Source organism: Bubalus bubalis, chromosome 3 (genome assembly GCF_019923935.1).
Source record: "Bubalus bubalis isolate 160015118507 breed Murrah chromosome 3, NDDB_SH_1, whole genome shotgun sequence".
Classification (NCBI taxonomy): Eukaryota; Metazoa; Chordata; class Mammalia; order Artiodactyla; family Bovidae; genus Bubalus; species Bubalus bubalis.
The window spans coordinates 106627341-106647017 of record NC_059159.1 but is presented as its reverse complement, the minus strand read 5'-3'; the positions used below and the strand labels follow the sequence as shown (position 1 = coordinate 106647017).

The following is a 19677-nucleotide window of genomic DNA, read 5'->3' as shown; positions in this document are numbered from 1 at the left end:
TTATGTCTCCACTCACATTTCTTGGGACATTTCTCATCCATCCCTTAATGTTGCCACTTCCAAAATGTTGCCTTTAGCAGAGGAGTGGAGGAAAGGGTATTGTATTGCTGCTCTCCTGGAGTTATTCATGCATAATTACCAGTCAAACTCCTGGGTTATTTCAAAAACAAGCTCTATTTTCATCCATCCTGATCATCACACCACAATATATGTAGGGTTTTTTTTTTTAATGCCACTTTCTATGTAGACCCAGGTAGCCTTATTCAAAAGAGTTCTTCATAGAAAAGACACCTTTCAATTAGATAGTTAAGGCACAGAGCTTGCTGGATCCTCAGTCATTTCCAAGCAAGGAGAAATTATCCTGACTACAGAGACTGATTCTTAAGAAGCAACCAAAGATGCCGTGTGTAATCCTGAGCAGCGTGGCAAGTTTAGGGGGCTCAGTGGTAACAGGAAGCTCCAGTTCAGCATCATGACAAGAATTAAGGGTAAGAGAATATGCAAAGACAGGGTTGGACCATTAGAATTCTAGGCACTTTGACCATTCACAACAGAACCCCTGAGTTTTGGAGTGTAAAAGCAACAAGATCTTCACCCAAATCTCCAAAGTGGGTAAAAAATATTCAAGCAGACTGTGAAAGAGTTCAGATTTGGGTGTGACTCCATTCTAATTGCCATTGGGCAGGTCAGCCTAGGCAGAAACTCAGCTCTGCTGCCGGGCCCACACTGCAAGAGCAGAAGAAAGCTCAGATCCAGAATGTGCTTAGGCTTACATAGTGTGTTTGGGTCACAATCCCAAATGCCTTCAGGGGCATTGGAGTACACACCTCTCCCAATGGAATGTAAATATACTAATAGAACTAAAGACTGTTGACTAAGTAAAGCTTATTATTTAGGCAGACTCTGTTCTGGCTGCAGTTCTGGACTCCAGCTACCCTCATCTCCACCTGGGAGGGCACTGCAGTAGCTCCTGGGCTCTCACTATGATCAGAGGAAGATTAGGGGCTGCACAGAGGAGGTGGGGGGTAGGGTCTAAGAACCAGGACAAGGGGAGGGAAACCGTTACTCAAAGCAAGAATGGCCATGTTCAGTGTTGTCATTCAGTGAGCGTCAACATACCGTAGATATGGTAAAGTTAATAACTGTTATGTATTCAAACAGGAAGGCAAACTTTTGAATGACAAGTGTTTTCCTTAAAGGGAAAGGCTCTGCGGGTGAGCGGAGAACTTTGTCCCAATCTCGAAGACTTTCTGAAAGAGCTTTCTCCTTGGAGGAAAATGGGGTTGGATCCAACTTCAAGACTTTAACCATTAACAGCTTTTTCAAGCAGGTATCTCTTCATGTTACAGTGTGTCTGGAATGGTCTCCCCATAATGGCATGAGGGCAGGAGCCCAAAGCAATAGTATATATAGTGACTAAGAGGACGAGTTACTCATCCTCACTAATTATCTACAAGACAGGGCTGATGGCATTTGCTTCTTGTGGCTGTTGGGGGTTGAGAGGACGAGACGTGTAAAGTGCTTCCCAGAGTGCCTGGGATATAGCAAGTGCTAAGTGAATGTTAGCTCTTTTAATTAGGAGAAAGATTGGTTCCCATTAATACAAACTATCCTATTTGAACTGTCATGGTCAATTCATTTATTAGGCTATGAAAACAGTCTGGCTAAAATATCCATTTCCCTTTTGGTTCAGGGTTTCTTGGCCTGGAAGTTGTCCATCTCACCCCTTTTCCAAGTGCAGGCTTTCTCCACATGCCTACTTCCTCACTGAGTATGACCATTATAGATTATATTCTTTGGTAGCTCAGAAACTTTTGAGACTACTTAAAGAATGCAGAACTTCCTAGTGTCATCAAATTCATAGAGACAGAAAGTGGAATGACAGAAAGTAGAATGAGGGTGACTAGGGGGCTACAGGAAGGGGGAAATGGGGAGTTGTTTAATGGGGATAGAGTTACAGTTTTGCAAACTCCAAGTATTCTGGAGATTGTTTGCACTCAAAAATGGTAAATTTTATGTGATACGTATTTTAGTACCCAAAACACAACTTGACTTATACTTAGTTTGACTCTGTTTTGGAAAATGTTCCGAAGCTCAAGCTGTTCTCATGGGACATGTCAAGGGGTTATGTAAACAAGGGGTTATGTTAACTGAAGTGCAGAAGAAATACTGAGGTTTCTGCATGCCATGCCTCATGATGGAGCTCACAGGGAACTGAAAGGATCTCTATTGGGGGAATATTCACAATTGTGTTGACTTAGGGGGCAAGGTACTTGGCATAACTAAGTCAGAGTTTTCTCATTTGTACTTAGGAATAGGACACACCTACCTACCTACCTTCCTTACTGGGCTGCTCTAAGGGTTAGCACGGAACTTGGGCACACACATCCCTTGGCAGCGTGCCTGTCCCATGCAGGCACATGGAGGGTAGTGTTTATGCTTACCTTTCTTAGCCAAAACAAATGCGGAAAATATGAGGATACTTGATATATGAAAAACATGAGGAAAAAGATAGAAAGATGTTCTCTCCATCTTCAGATCTTTGAAGAAAGATATAAACTTACTCTGTTTTGTTCCAGGGAGTAAACAAGTATCAGTGGGTTGAGTTATATGGGGAGGAGCTTTTGGCCTAGATCCTCGATGGTCTTCACAAATACAGTAAAAGACCGGTCCCCAGGAGGACTGAAGAGCCAGGGTGAGTTGGAAGTGGTAGAGAAATAATATTTGACAAGAGGATGACTAATGGTTTCAGAGTTGCCTCATATCTATGAAAGACATGTTAGAATAAAACTTAAAAATAAAAATTTTCTGAGAAATCCTTGGTCCCAACCCCAGGAGTCTGTGATGCATCTACACTAAGCCTGACTTCTCTCTTGGCAGGAGGGAGATCGCCTCAGTGATGAAGACTTATTCAAGTTTTTAGCTGACTACAAAAGATCTTCATCCCTACAGAGAAGAGTCAAGTCAATTCCAGGTGTGAATGGCTGTCTTTATCCTCTCTGATGCCAAAGCTATTTAGGACTAGGCACTTTATTCATATAATGCTGCAGTTTTTTTGTCAAGTGAAATATAGGATTTTGCATTAGGAGTTAAGGTCTAGTTCCGGGGGCAAATCTGTTAATGCTTTCTATTTTATTAAAGGGTTGTTTCCATAAATAAACATCATGCTTTATATTTGATTGCTCACTCAGAAAATCAGATAATTGTGTGAACAGAGAAGCCTCTTTATCATATTGTATGGAACTCTTAGCATAAGAAAACAGTGAAATGCCTTGGTGGAAGGTGAGGGTGTACCCTCCTTATTCTCAGCCTGACAGCCTCTGAGGCACTTCTGCAGCTCCTGGGGGTACCAGGGAACCCACTGTGAAAATCACCAATTTTTAGTGCTTGTGATGAAGAGAAATTACTGAATTATGCACTTATGGTGTGGTAGTTCTAGAAGGGACTTTAAAGATCCTCTAATGTTCTTACTCATTTTTACAATTTCTTGCTTTTTTAAGTTCTAGAAACCAAATCTCAAAAATCGTCATGACATTCTTTTTCTCAAACTATAGGAAACTATCTGAGCATTCCAAAATTCTCATACTTGTACAATTTATCCTCATTTTCATAAAAGAAATACAGTATAGCAGTCTTTCTTGATCCTTTGTATATGACGTCTTCACTAAGACAGGCCTGTTTTCTTCCCAAATTTAGGCTTGCTCAAACTGGAGATATCTCTGGCTCCAGAGACCATCAATTGCTGTCTGACTCCTGAAATGCTGCCAGTGAGGCCCTTTCCTGAAAACCGGGGACGCCCACACAAAGAGATACTGGAATTTCCAATCCGAGAAGTATATGTCCCTCATACTGTGTACAGGTAAGAAATAAAGGCTCTTGGAAATCCATTGAACTAAAATTTTGAGTCTTGTTTGGTAACACTTTCATCATTCTTTGATCTATTTTCCTACTTGCTAAGTTTTGGGGAAATGAATATGATGCTTACAAAATTACAGATAATGGCTGGATCACTTTCTAAAGATGATTTATCTCAGTTTTTTTTTTTTTTTCCCACAAGAAAATGTTACTTCAGTCATAACTGAAATATAGAATTATAGTGGACATATTCCTTCTAGAAACAAACAAAAAAATCCTCCTAAGTCATTACCTTGGTTTTCTTATGGGCAGAAGGACATATTGGGGAAAGAGTAATGACTAAAAGAGTTCAGGTTATCTGAAAGACAGGTTTTTAGCTCAAGATCCGCTCTGTCAGTAGAATTTAGAGGAACGATAGACATGTTGTAGATGGCAGCCACTAGCCACACGTGGCCATTCAGCATTTGAAATGTACCCACTGCAGTGTAGGAACTAAAATTATCGTTTTATTTAACTTTAATTAATTTGAATTCAAATTCAAGTAGCTACATGTGGCTAGTGGCTACCATATTGGATAGCATGGAGCTAAGGCAGTAAAGGTCCAAAAGGTTAGGTTGCTTCAGTTTCTCGGAGGTCCTTCACATGGGGGCTCAGAGGGAGCTTGTCAGCATCCATCTGCCAGAAGTATTGCTGCTCATATACTTTTATTTTGAGAAGATTTTTTTAATGAAGAGAAGAATATTATAATAAGTACATTTTCTCCACTAGAAATGACATTTCGTAGTTTTGTGTGTTTTTGTTTTGTCATTCTTTTAAACTACTATATAGTATTCCTTTCTGTAAAGAGGTCATATTTTTACCTATTTCCTATTTTTGTATTGATATTTTTTTTCAGTGTTGGGCTCTTGTAAACACTGTGCAGTGAGAATTTTTGTCTTTGTGTCTCTGTGCATGTATGTGAAAACTTCCCTAAGCAATGTGCCTAGAAGTGAAGTTATTGGATCACAGTAATATATACTTTCAGTTTTATTTACACCAGCGCTTGTTTCCACAGTTGTGTCAGTTAGCAGTCATGCCCGCAGTGTAAGGGAGTTCTGATTCCCAAGTCTCGCTCCTAGATAGATAAGCATTCCTGGGATGCAGTAGAATCTGTTCTCCATTCCCTAGAGGGAGATGAGGATGTTTGCTTATGGATGCTGTGTGTATCTTTTTAGAAACCTGTCCTATAACTGGCAAACAGAATGCTCCTGGCATTGGAATTAACTTCCACCAAATGAATTCTATAGTTATTCAACTTCCCCTCAGCATTTAATCACCCCTGGGAGACATTTACAACTCTCTGTACTCCGTGCTGCAAACGTTATCCTTAATTACATCACAGCAGGACTCGGAATGCATTAGTGCACCTACTGATTCAGAAATGTAGGAGTGCCGAGGAGGACAAGTCTGAACGGATTACTCTGGACCCAGCTTGGCATCATGAGAAACAGACCCACAAGTGCAAAGTGAATATTCTTTAGCTATTCTGTGCACTGTGGAAATGCCAAAGCCATCCCATTAAAACCAGGTCTCTGCTCAGGAGATAGAATACAATACATCTCTTTAGCTTTGGTCTTCTTTTGGCTCCCACATCACCATATTCTATATCTTGTTTAAGGAAGGAGAATTTATGGTAAACTTGGCTCAGAATCTTACTATGTGAAAATGTTAAAGAACTGAGAGAGCATCTTGTCTGAATTTCTCATGCTGTTGTTAAATTTTTAGTGTTTCTTTAGTCTACATATGCTTTGTGGTGGTTTTGATTAGGTTGGTCTTGACAGTAACCCCATCCTAGAATAATTCTTCCCTTTCTTCCATCACCACTCCCATTTCACAAAACAGAAATGAGAGACTCAAGTCAGATCTGAACCCAAGTCAAACTGGGAAGCTGACGCAGTTTACCCTTGGTGACCTCATCTCATTTTTGTTGAAACTGTAACCTTATGACTTTTCTGTCCCCTCCTCTTTAAATCAAAGTCTCCTTTCAGACAAAGGTCTCTAAACCTCTTTACATTATGATACCAGTAGCAGGTGTGGTCTAAAGTCTTAGCTCTCCCAAGACTATTATTTCAGTTGTTGGTGGTGGTCAGTCAGTCGCTAAGTTGTGTCTGACTCTGACCCCATGGACTGCAGCACATCAGGCTTCCTTGTCTTTTGCTATCTCCCTGAGTTTGCTTAAATTCATATCCATTGTGTTGGTGACGCTGTCTAACCATCTCATCCTCTGCTGGCCTCTTCTACTTGTGCCTTCAATCTTCCCCAGCATCAGGGTCTTTTCCAGTGAGTCAGCTCTTTGAATCAGGTGGTCAAAGTAATGGAACTTCCGCATCAGTCTATTCAGTGAATACTTGGGGTTGATTTCCTTTAGGATTGACTGGTTTGATCTTGAGGGCCAAGGGACTCTCAAGAGTCTTCTCCAGCACCACAATTCAAAAACATCAATTCTTTGACACTTGGCCTTCTTTATAGTCCAACTCTCACATCCATACATGACTACTGGAAAAACCATAGCTTTGACCATACAGACCTTTGTCAGCAAAGTGATGTCTCTGCTTTTAAATATGCTGTCTAGGTTTGTCATAGCTTTTCTTCCAAGGAGCAAGCGTCGTCTGATTTCACGGCTGCAGTCACCATCTACTGTAATTTTGGAGCCCATGAAAATAAAATCCGTCACTGCTTCCACTTTTTCCTCTTTTATTTCCCATGAAGTGATGGGACGGGATGCCATGATCTTAGTTTTCTGAATGTTGAGTTTTAAGCCAGTTTTTTTTGCTCTCCTCTTTCACCTTCATCTAGAGGCCCTTTAGTTCCTCTTCGCTTTCTGCTGTTAGGATGTATTATCTGCATATATGAGGTTGTTGATATTTCTCCTGGCAGTTTTGATTCTAGCTTGTGATTCATCCACCTGGCATTTCACATGAGATACTCTACATATAAGTTAAATAAGCAAGGTGACAATATACAGCCTTGTCATACTCCTTTCCCAATTTTGAACCAGTCAGTTGTTTCATGTAAGGTTCTGTGTAAGGTTCCATGTAAGGTTCTAACTGTTGCTTCCTGACCTGCATACAGGTTTGTTAGGAGACAGGTAAAGTGGTTTGGTATTCTTCTCTCTTTAAGAATTTTCTAAAATTATTTCAGTAGGGATGGCAATTCCTGTTTTTCTGGATGTTATCCAAGAGTATGGTAGGTAGGGTAGCTTTTCCTGTTGATCTTGCTGTTTCTATGTCTGTAATTCCAGTTGTTTTTGTATCCCTTTAAGGAAATCAAATAAATGAAAATTAAAATTTACCAAGCAGATCAATTTGGGAATAATTTTTTGTTTGATAGTGGATTCACCTCATAAATTTGAAATATGGCTTCACATAAAAATTTGATCTACACTGGTGGAGAATATATGTATTGGAGCAAGCAAGGAGTGCCTACAGCGACAAAGCCAGGATTCAGCTTTCCGATTTGTGTACCTTTTGCATGAAATTCAGAGCCCCTGAGTGGGGGGAGCTATTACATGGACGCATGGCATATCTGGCCTTAAGTGTGAGTTGTGGCTAGACTCACATTTTACAGGATTCTCAGGTGGTTAGGGTTTCTGCTTAATATCATATGAATAGAACTCAGGTTCTTTACCTCTCTTAAAGGAGTAGCTGCCATGGAGCTTCAAATAAAATTGGTCTGGGATAGACTGAGCTGCCTTCCTGCCCTCAGTCTCCCTGTCCTCCGACCTCTCTAAGTGCCTCTTTTAACAGCCCTGCCCCTCCAGGTACCCTCAGTCAGGGTCACAGTGTTGCCCGCTCTGGGCACCACCATTCACGCTGTATTCTCTGTGGCCGCTGCCCTGCTGCCCCTCCCTGATGCAGATTGTTTTGAGAAATAATCTATTGACAGACCAGTTATAAAAGAACTGGGCCCGGCTATGGAAGCATCCCCATGAACCAAGGAGGGTTGATCACGCATAAAACAAACACTTGCTCTGAGGAAGAGATGAACTTCTAGAGCCAAAAGTACCCATTCCAGGAATGGCCAACATCTCCTAGACCAAGGGCTGGGGCTTCTGCAGTGCCATGGGCAACCTCTGTGGGTCAGACAAGCCTGTCCCGAAGCAGACCCTCACCAGAGCTTTTTCAAAAATCACAAAAAGGACAGTCATTCTGAAAGCAGAGCAGGAACAGCTGAAAAAATTAGGTTTATAAACAGGATTAGCCAACTCTGAGTTTGGCATTCTTTTCTCCATGCCCAGATTAAGAAAATACTGGTTGTTAGGCTAAAAACACGTCTGAACCAACTCCTGGCTTATTTTCCATGTGGGCCAGCAGCTGGTACCGGGAGATGCCAGCTGCCTGCTGATGGGGGCAGGATGAAAACCCTGCGGCTTGAGGCCAAGGCCCCGCGAGGGCTTTAAGGGAGTTTTATCCTCTGGCTGTTACAGGGGTTTGTGGGGAGATCACAGGCGCTGAGGTTGTAATGAGCTTGTTAAGTTCCTTGCCGTCCCTGTAACTGGTGATTACATTAGAGAAATCCACATAAAGTGTGTTTTCATCTCTCATCCCAGCCCCCAAGAGCCTCTGAGGTCTTTTTATCCAATTATCAGACTCGCTGTGGAGGACTGTGCTTGCTGAGAACAAGCACATCAGTTAGAACATGATTTCTTTGGTGGATAATTAGCTGTTTTCAGGCTGCCTCCTTTTTAGCTGAATATTCTCGGACTACAATTCTGCATTCTCAAAGCTCGCCTGCTCTCTGGTCTAACAGGGAGGTGCCTCCCGAATCACAGTGGCATTCTGAGGAATGCTCCCAGGCTTGCATCCTACAGGGCAAAATAGAATGGCATAGGATAAATGTGCAAACTGGTCTTGAATGACGAACTAGAGTTAAATTTAGTGAATAGCATTTCTAAGGAAAGGAAGAAATGAGAAGTAATTCTGGGTGAGGTATTTAGGAAGGAGTCAGGGAATGGAGGATGGATGGCATCCTTGAGAGGAACTTCATTTTGTCCAATCTGAGCCCAGTTGTGTCTCTGTCCAGAGTGGATCTTTTCAGTCTTGGGGGTGGGGGGCAGAAGGGTAGTGTGCCTTAGAGTTAGTTTGTAGAGCTTTATAGAAATGCAGGTGTCCAGCCCTACCTGGAGACTCCCATCCAGGAGGTCTGGGGAAGGCCTTAAGGGTGTAACACCCTTCTTTGAGAATCAACGCCTCTCCTCCCTCCCTTTCATGGTCACTCTTAATGAATTCTTCTGCTTCTTAGAGCCATCCAGAGGCCCCCAGTGAATCAAGTCACTGGGGACTGAGGGAGGGCTCCTTGCAACTTAATCCTCCTGACCTTGAAAGCATGTGCCTGGATCCCAGGTAAGATGGCTTTGGCAAAGAGCAAGTACCTATCTGTAAAGAATTTGCAACACCCAGAAAACCTCTCCCTGTGAGGACAATTTTTTTTTATGGTTTAATGCTCCTCATATGCTGTAAGTATTCCAAGGTTATTGCTAATCAGTGATTCATAGTTTTATGATATGATTGACCCTGTCTAAATCACCATCAAAACAATGCCTTACTTAAATAACTATTCCAAATAATAACTCCCCATCCTTATTTGTTTCTTCAGTTGTTTGAATTTTACTTTGCCATAGGTAACCTATTCTAATAGTTCAATATTTTAAAAGTACATGAAAGCACAATGAAAATTCTCTCTACCATGCTTGACCTCCAGCTGTACAATTCCCCTCCTTGGCGATGGTCTGTGTGTGTGTGTATCTGTGTGTGTGTGTATATGTATATATATTTGATTTTATTCATTTTTTCCACAAATATTATTGAATCCCTTCAATGTTCCAGGCCCTTGTCTAGACACTGGAGAAATACTAGTGAACAAAACATGTGAAAATTATGTACATATCACAGCTCAATTCTATTTTTGGCAATTGGAAACAGCCATTTAAAAAATCAGTTTCTTGTTTATCCTTCCAGAAATAAGCTATGTATGTACAAGCTAGTACAACCCTGCATTTTTCCTCTCAGAACGCAAGTATAACATAATTTTCACACTTTGATTTCTCACTGAACACTGTGTTATGGAGAGTACTTCTATATGAATAGAGAATGCTGCTGCTGCTGCTAAATCGCTTCAGTCGTGTCCGACTCTGTGCTACCCCATAGACGGCAGCCCCCCAGGCTCCCCCCAGTCCCTGGGATTCTCCAGGCAAGAACACTGGAGTGGATTGCCATTTCCTTCTCCCATGCAGGAAAGTGAAAAGTGAAAGGGAAGTCGCTCAGTTGTGTCCGACTCTTCGCGACCCCATGGACTGCAGCCCACCAGGCTTCTCCGTCCATGGGATTTTCCAGGCAAGAGTGCTGGAGTGGGGTGCCATTGCCTTCTCCAAATAGAGAATAACCTTGTGCTTTTTTTTATGCCTGCACTAAATCTCATCATATGGGTGTATCAGGATTCATTTAACCCCAGACTAATGAGGATCTAAGCTGCTGTTGATCTTTTAACATTATAAATGATGTTACAATGAAGAACCTCATATAAACTTTCACACATGTGCAAATATATTTATTGTATAAATTCCTACTTTTCACCCTTTAAAGTGAAGTGAAAGTGTTAATCACTTAGTTATGTGCGACTCTTTGCGACCCCATGGACTGTAGCCCACTAGGCTTCTCTGTCCATGGAATTCTCCGGGCAGGGATACTGGAGTAGTTTGACATTCCCTTCTCCACGGGATCTTCCCAACCTAAGGATCAAACCCTGGTATATCACAGTGCAGGCAGATTCTTTATTGTCTGAGCCACCGGGGAAGCCCTTCACCCTTTAAAGAAATGTCTAACCCCGTTTTAGCTGTAAGACAGCCCCAAAACTGAATCCTTGATTTTTCTAGACTTAGAAGGCAGTTGTTTGTGGAACACAAATCTTATTATAAAGAAACACTTTCTTAAAGAAGTAGTGGTGACAGCCCAGGTAAAAATCTAATCATTTGAATTAAGTGAATTCCTGGTGCCAAAATTACCAGATAATTAAATTCCCACACTTTTCTCTGGCAAGATGGTCTCAATAATAAGTCAGGAGCACAATCCCCACTTTTCTGATGCTTTGCTCTAAAATTCAGTCGTCCTTTTTAGAAGAATGAAAACACCCCCTGAGGGAACTGATTACCTAAGATTACTTAGCAACCATGTCAGGTTTTGCCCAGAGAAGGCAATGGCACCCCACTCCAGTACTCTTGCCTGGAAAATGCCATGGATGGAGGAGCCTGGTAGGCTACAGTCCATGGGGTCGCTAAGAGTCTGACAGGACTGAGCGACTTCACTTTCACTTCTCATGCATTGGAGAAGGAAATGGCAACCCACTCCAGTGTTCTTGCCTGGAGAATCCCAGGGACGGGGAAGCCTGGTGGGCTGCCGTCTCTGGGGTTGCACAGAGTCAGACACGACTGATGCGACTTAGCAGCAGCAGCAGCAGCAGGTTTTGCCACGGTCTCTTTGCAGTACAACATTTAGCCACTTGAGGGCAGAATTTACTCACTTTCTAGATTGAGACCCACCTAGGTATCTTTTCCATTTCAAAGCAGATGGAGTCATGGTTTATTAAGGAAAACAGGCATTTTGGTTTTTGCCCTTGAAGCGTAGGGCCAAGAAAAACTGGGAAAGTATTCCAGTGTCCCAAGACATCACTGTTGGCACTTTTTGCAAAGAATTTTCTCTTACCCTGTCAGCTTCTTTCATCATAAGTCATACCTTAGAAATCTGGCACTTTGTTGAAAGGTGTGCTGGATAGGAGGCTGCAGAAATATACCCCGTGGTATAGAGAGAGAGTAAAATCTCATTTGGGGGTTGTACTGTTCATTATACATACTTACACATCCTCCCCTCCCTGCTTCAGATATAAAAATAAAAGAATGTGGGTCCATCATCAGTAATGAAATAGTGTTAAGGAGGTTCTGTGTACACTGATGTCATTGATTCCATGAGTCACAACCTCTCACTATCTTTTTCTTATATAATGTATTTATTTATGGCTGTGCTTGGTCTTCATTGCTGTGCTGAGCAGGCTTTTCTCTAGTTGCAGCATGTGGGGGCCACTCTCTAGCTGCAGTGCTTCTCATTGCGGTGGCTTCTCTCGTCACGGAGCCCGGGCGCTAGGGCGTGCAGGCTTCAGCGGTTGCAGCTCCTAGACTCTAGAGTTCAGGCTCAGTAGTTGTGGCGCACGGACTTAATTGCCGCGAGACATGTGCAGTCTTCCCGGATCAGGGATCGAACATGTGTGTGGCAGGTGGATTTTTTTTTTACCACTGAACCAGCAGGGAAGCACCCGTTAATCTATAGTTTATACTCATTCACTTTGAGTCCATCATGCTTTAGTGTTACTGCCTGTAAACAACTATCCTAACAAAAAATCCTGCTCTGTTCATTCACTTGGCATGAATGTCATTTCTTCTCCCCCAGTGATCCTTTACATAGATTTCAGCAGGAAGCTTCATGAAGCATCCTGTTTTCTTCTGGGGTGGGAGGGTAAGGTTGGTGGGAGCAGAAGCAGCAGAGAAAGGGGGATGAAAGGACAATGAACCTGGGCCTGCTTTTGATGATGATGATGAATAGTTAGCTAGCCTAGATTAGAAGCATCTTCCTAAAATTCAAAAAGCCTTCTTTCTTTGATTTCCCTACTTCTGTCAGTTTTTTTAATTATTATTTTAAAATTAGCTCTTTGAAGTGGCTTGTCTTCTGATGGGCCATCCTTCGGGGAATTGTTCCATCTTATTTCTTTTGCCGTTTGGGGGAGGGAGGAATCTTCTCCATGGTTCAGTTTTTCATTCTTTGTTCTCACTTTCCTGTGTACTTTATAGAGCCACTCTTCCCATGAAGTGTTTGGCCGTCTCTCCAGTAATGTATGTTCTGTGGTTTTAAGGTCTCAGACAGTCTGTCCTTGGCCTCTCTCTGCAGAAGCCAGAATGCCCTGGGGTTTTGGATGAGGGCAGTTAAGGCTGGTCCCACAGCACAAAGTAAAATAGAGCAATGAGTAGGGAACGGCTGAGTTCCGACAGTGTAAGAAGGTAATTTTTTTAAAAACCAGAGCTTATCAGTCACATGCCATGTACCTTTTATAATTAAAAAATGAATTTCATTTTTCCACTGGCCTAAAATCCAGAAAGGTAATAAAGCTTTCAAAACTGTGCTATTCCACCTCACCTCTTTAATGTTCTTTGTTTGACAGCCTTCAGAATGTAAACTAAGAACCATGAAAAACTAAGAACCTTGTGAAAATATAAATATTACAGTTTAGTGAAGATAAAAGTTGAGTGAAGTTGAGTTCCTCAGCTTAATGGCTCATTTTAATAATTTTTAGAGATTTCCATGCCTAGGCTAATAATTATATATTTAATAATAAGACCATCTCAAAGACCCTTTTTCATCTTTTTATGGAATTGCATTTTTTATTTTTATTTATGTATTTAACAAAGGAACATGCTTTTTAAAAATTAATTTTTATTGGAGTATAGTTGCTTTACACTGTTGTAAAGTTTCTACTGTATGGCAAAATGAAAAGGCATACATATACATATATCTTCTCCCTTCTGGACTTTAGAACATCCTTTTCCAAATTGAAGCATGAGTGACTTACAACATTAGATTAATTTCAGGCTCTGGGCACAAGAGTCCCAAGCAGGATACATCTTCTGTGGTATGCTCTCTAATGTCTTCTCCCAAAGTTTAGTTGAAATGAAACCAACTCTAGCATGAAACCCTTGTGTATCCCAAGCCAGCAGCTGACAAAGCACTGCCTGTTTCTGTTTCCAAGTCAGGGAGAAGTGAAGTTCATAACAACAACTGTTACTCAACCCTCCAATTGGTCTGGGAGCAGGCACAGCTCCTTGTGGACTTGTCACCCTGGTATGAGCGTGGGAGCAAGAACTCTTCCCCTCCTCTTTCCTCACCCTCTGTCATAGAGCAGGCTACCTGTCCTTTGAAAATCTTGCCACCTAAACAGTACTTCTCACCCTATGAGTAAAGACGATGCAATCACCTAACCAGTATTTTTGAGTCCCTACCATATGCCAGGCACAATTCTTGGTGCTGAGAGACAAAGAGGAGGAATGACTACCTCTCCTTGGAGGCAAACCCCAGCCTCCTGAAGACACCGGAATGGCTCACAGCTGAGTTGATCTATGGAAAGACACATATGCAACTTTGTCCTGCAGGCACCTGAGATCTTGCAGGTTCTCCCACCTCCAAAACCCAGACAAGCCTTCTCCCTCACTAAGTACCCAAAGCAGGGATATGTTTCTAGAAGTTGTTGAGGGCAACTGAACAATTTATTTCTTAGTAGTCCTGCTGTTTCCTCCAATTCCAATATTTTCTTCAACATGAACCAAGACATCTGCCAATATTAAAATCAGGCATTTTAAACAATAGTATTGGTTTATTCATTGGCTTTCTTTTTTTTAATAAGTAGGGAACTAATAAAGGTTCTGCCTCAAACCAAAAGAAAGAAATTCAGTTTCAGCAACAGCAAAACTTGGAAATTTTCTTATATGTGTATGAATTTTTGTCAGTTGGCAGATTTGTTTTAGGAAACTATTTGCAAAGCCTGGAAAAAATGTGCTCCCTCTGCCTCTCAAAAGAACATGCAGGTTGGTTCATGTTAGCTCTCCACATGACAGTTCTGCCTCATGGCCTTTTTAAAAATGTAACCCAGATTTGGCATCAAAATGGTCTTTTTAAACTTAAATTTTAAGTCTCTCACAAAGCCAAATATTGTTGAAATGTTTGTTTGAGGGAAACTTTCATTAAAATTTTATGTTTCAAGGGAAAAGGAAGGTATTTGTGGTAGGTACTTTTTAACATTCTTCTTCACTTTTATTTGACCTGTCACAGCCTCTTTAAGAAACATTAATTAATTCAGTGAACAGAATCAAAATGAGAGCTGAAGAAAAATTATTTATATATTTTTAAATGCTCAAGGTTCTATAGTTAGTAATTGGATGGGCTCCATGGAGGCTACTTTGCTATTAAGATTATTTTCTCAAGGTAGTCATGACATTATATCCCATAGAGAAGCAATAATAACCCTGAGGTACAGTTAAGAGACAGAAATGTTATAAGGTAAAGCATTTTTAAAGGAATCTCATGTTTAAATATCAGTGAATACCTAACATACTTTTAAAAAATGTACATACTCATATTAGTTACTTGTTGCTACTTAACTGAAACTTTGCAGCATGAAACAACAGACAGCTGTTATCTCACAGCTTCTGTGTTTTATCCAGATGTGTTTTAGCTGAGTGCCTCTGACCCAGGGCTCTCAAAAGGCCATGGTCAAGATGTTAGTCAAGGGTGGGATCACCCCAGGGGTCAGCAAGGGGAGAATTCACTTCTGAGCTCACTCATGAGGTTGTTGACAGTGTCCACTAAAAAAACGATGAACAACTTGAGAGTTGTGGGTTAAGTTTTATTTGGGGCAAAATGAGGACTGCAGCCCTGGAGGCAGCCCCTCAGATAGCTCTGAGAGACTGCTCCAAAGAGGCAATGGGGGAAAGTCATTGTACAAGGTTTTGTGAAGGGGGAGTGAATACCATTAAGCATTCATTTTACAACAAGTTTTGTTGCTAGGATCTGATGTCACCATGAAGGGATTTAGTGCTTTTCTAGATATGAGGAGATGCAAGGATTGGGATCATAAAATCTGTTCCTAAAACATCTATCTAAAGACATGTCCCACCAGATTGCCTGGAGCACAGAGTGCCTTACTCCACCCTGGACTCCCTCAGCAGGTGTTGAAGGTCAGCAGCTTCAGCAGTGCAGGTTTAGTCTCCGCAGAGGCAGATGGCGAATGCCCTTGTGGTTCAGTCGTTGGCAACCATCTTGGCAAGTGCCGATTTGTAGTGGACAACAGTATTCGGTTCCTCTTGGTTTGTTAAGCTAAGGGCCTTAAGTCCTCACTAGCTGTTGGCAAGAGATCCCCTTGAATTCCTTGCTATATTGGTTTCTCAGTAGAGCAGCTCACAACATTGATGGCTTCAGAATAAGCAAGAGAGAGTAAGAATATACAGCTAGAGCCTTTTTGTAATGTAATCTCGCTTAGATTAGTAGATTAGAAAAGTTTCTAGTTAGAAATGAGTCACTTAGGTCCAGCCCACACTCAAGGGGAGGGAACTTTGGAGGGTAAGAGCAGCAGGAGCTGCTTCCCTTAGTGGCTCAGATGGTAAAGCATCTGCCCACAATGCGGGAGACCTGGGTTCGATCCCTGGGTCGGGAAGATCCCCTGGAGAAGGAAATGGCAACCCACTCCAGTACTCTCGCCTGGAAAATTCCATGGACAGAGGAGCCTTGTAGGCTACAGTTCATGGGGTCGCAAAGAGTTGGACATGACTGAGCGTCTTTACTTCACTTCATTTCACCAGAGTTCTTAACCAAGCTACCAAAAGTTGAGGCACTCCAGTTGTATGAATTTGAAGGAGTGTGGGGAGGTGGGGAGGTGGGTAAGGGAAAGTGGTTTACGTCCTCCAATGCTGAGGACTAGGCTCCCTGTGGAGAGTGTTCCCATCAGCCTGGTGTATTTCTAGGACGTCTGCAGTACATGTTCCCTATAGAAAATTAACTGCTTCTTCACACATCCTCTAAGGTGAGAGGAGTCCCCATCCCCAGCCCTCACTAACACACCCTCCAAAGAAACAAGCCTGTTATGTGGGACAACGTGTTTTGGTTTCTTTTTTTTCCACCCAGGTTAAAGCAGGTTTCCCAAGTTATCTTAGATTCAGAGTAGTAGGGAAAAAACCCTAAGCTGTATATATTGGGTTAGCCAAAAATTTCATTCTGGTTGTTCCGTAAGATGTTACAGAAAGAACCCAAATTTTTTGCCCAACCCAATTTTAAGGAATGGGGTCATTTATCCTGTTTCCCATCATGTAGCACCTTACCTACCCCACACCCCCTTACACCCACCACCGACTCACCTCTGAAGCATCTATTTATATGCATGTATGTATATATATGTATAATTTATATAAATTTTCTGAGTGAAATGCAAAATATAGCTGTGGAAGGGAGAGTTTTTCAAGATACCTGAAATGTATATTGCTAAAGTAGTTCCGATCTCTGCTTGTGTAGAATTAATGTAAAGTATTATATTACATTAATTTAAATAAAAAAATAATGTAATGTATTTTCTTTTCATCCAAAAAGAAACCCACTGAAAACAGTGTTCTACTAAACCAACTGAAGCTTGACCTATTTAACAAATTTCTGAGCCCTCCCTAAGTGAGACTTACAAAGAATATACAAATAACATAGACCTTAAAACCACATCATGGCTTCTATGGTGTTAGCTGGGAGTTGGAAGAGCTGCATTTATCCAGTGAACATTTTGACTGTATTGTCAGTGTCAAGTTTAAGGAGGTTATAGAACAAATTTTGGGATAAAAAATCTGGATTTGAGAACTTGCCCAGCTTCCCCTTACTTTGTCACTCTCCTTCACACCCAAAGCAACTGAGGGTCTTCTCCAAAGCAGTGTCTCATGGTTAATAATTACCCCACAATCCTAACAGAAGCAGAAGATATTAAGAAGAGGTGGCAAGAATACACAGAAGAACTGTACAAAAAAGATCTTCACAACCCAGATAATCATGATGGTGCAATCACTGACCTAGAGCCAGACATCCTGGAATGTGAAGTCAAGTGGGCCTTAGAAAGCATCACTAGGAACAAAACTAGTGGAGGTGATGGAAGTCCAGTGGCGCTATTTCAAATCCTGAAAGATGATGCTGTGAAAGTGCTGCACTCAATATGCCAGCAAATTTGGAACACTCAGCAGTGGCCACAGGACTGGAAAAGGTCAGTTTTCATTCCAATCCCAAATAAAGGCAATGCCAAAGAATGCTCAAACTACCACACAATTGCACTCATCTCACATGCTAGTAAAGTAATGCTCAAAATTCTCCAAGCCAGACTTCAACAATATGTGAGCCGTGAACTTCCAGATGTTCAAGCTGGCTTTAGAAAAGGCAGAGGAACCAGAGATCAAATTGCCAACATCTGCTGGATCATGGAAAAAGTAAGAGGGTTCCAGAAAAACATCTATTTCTGCTTTATTGACTATGCCAAAGCCTTGACTGTGTGGATCACAATAAACTGTGGAAAATTCTGAAAGAGATGGGAATACCATACCACCTGACCTGCCTCTTGAGAAATCTGTATGCAGGTCAGGAAGCAACAGTTAGAATTGGACGTGGAACAACAGACTGGTTCCAAATTGGGAAAGGAGTACGTCAAGGCTCTATATTGTCACCCTGCTTATTTAACTTATATGCAGAGTACATCATGAGAAACACTGGACTGGAAGAAACACAAGCTGGAATCAAGATTGCTGGGAGAAATATCGATAACCTCAGATATGCAGATGACACCACCCTTATGGCAGAAAGTGAAGAGGAACTAAAAAGCCTCTTGATGAAAGTGGAAGAGGAGAGTGAAAAAGTTGGCTTAAAGCTCCACATTCAGAAAATGAAGATCATGGCATCCGGTCCCATGACTTCATGGGAAATAGATGGGGAAACAGTGGAAACAGTGTCAGACTTTATTTTTCTGGGCTCCAAAATCACTGCAGATGATGAGTGCAGCCATGAAATTAAAAGATGCTTACTCCTTGGAAGGAAAGTTATGACCAACCTAGATAGCATATTCAAAAGCAGAGACATTACTTTGCCAACAAAGTTTCGTCTAGTCAAGGCTATGGTTTTTCCAGTGGTCATGTATGGATATGAGAGTTGGACTGTGAAGAAGGCTGAGTGACGAAGAATTGATGCTTTTGAATTGTGGTGTTGGAGAAGACTCTTGAGAGTCCCTTGGACTGCAAGGAGATCCAACCAGTCCATTCTGAAGGAGATCAGCCCTGGGATTTCTTTGGAAGGAATGATGCTAAAGCTGAAACTCCAGTACTTAGGCCACCTCATGCGAACAGTTGACTCATTGGAAAAGACTCTGATGCTGGGAGGGATTGGGGGCAGGAGGAGAAGGGGACAACAGAGGAAGATGGCTGGATGGCATCACTGACTCGCTGAACGTGAGTCTGAGTGAACTCCCGGAGTTGGTGATGGACAGGGAGGCCTGGCGTGCTGCGATTCATGGGGTGGCAAAGAGTCAGACACAACTGAGCAACTGAACTGAACTGAATCCTTTTTGTGTGTGTGTGTGTGTGTGTGACATATGGGATTATAGTTCCCCAGCCAGGGATCAAACTCATGCCCTCTGCATCAGAAGCAAGGAGCCTTAACTGGACCACCAGGGAAATCTCCTGTCATCCTTTTTATTTCCTTTCTCCACTCACACTACAGTCCATAAATCTAACCTTTTTGTAAGAAAAGCAAGAACTGAGTAAACTAATTCATTCTAAAGTGAGAGTGAATGATATATAAACCATATAATATGTTCAATCTGCTAAGCAGAGTTTCAAAAAAAGTATTTGGTAACGTGGATATCTTAACTGGTTAAATTTCAGCTAGACAAAGTATCTTTAAAAAAATGTTTCAAGCAAAGTTGGAGAGAGATATATTTTGTTCTTAAAGCAGTCAGTTTTCTCCAGCATGTTTCAAATGCTTGGGTATTTGTGATTCTTTTCATTGGGAACCTCATCTAGATAAAACCTAAGACCATAAATATCCCAACTTTCCCTTTAGGTCTTTTGTGATTGAAAACCAACTGAACTTTTCCTCAAGAAGTAAGTGGGTTTTATGGAGAGCTCAGATGCTTTTAACTCTTTCTAAAAGGTAGCATTCTCTTTGTCCCAGCTTGAGGTCCTGC

The 19677-nt window shown here is 41.6% G+C and overlaps 1 protein-coding gene across 1 annotated transcript in view; it reads left to right on the top strand.

Moving 5' to 3' along the window:
* The window catches only part of DOCK8 (dedicator of cytokinesis 8), a gene marked incomplete in the record, with an annotated part of 208370 nt that overhangs the window by 89237 nt on the left and 99456 nt on the right, over nt 1-19677 (top strand). Inside the window, 3 exon segments of the mRNA XM_045165057.1 lie at nt 1200-1330; nt 2881-2974; nt 3697-3859. Of these exon segments, the coding sequence (XP_045020992.1) occupies nt 1200-1330; nt 2881-2974; nt 3697-3859 (388 nt within the window).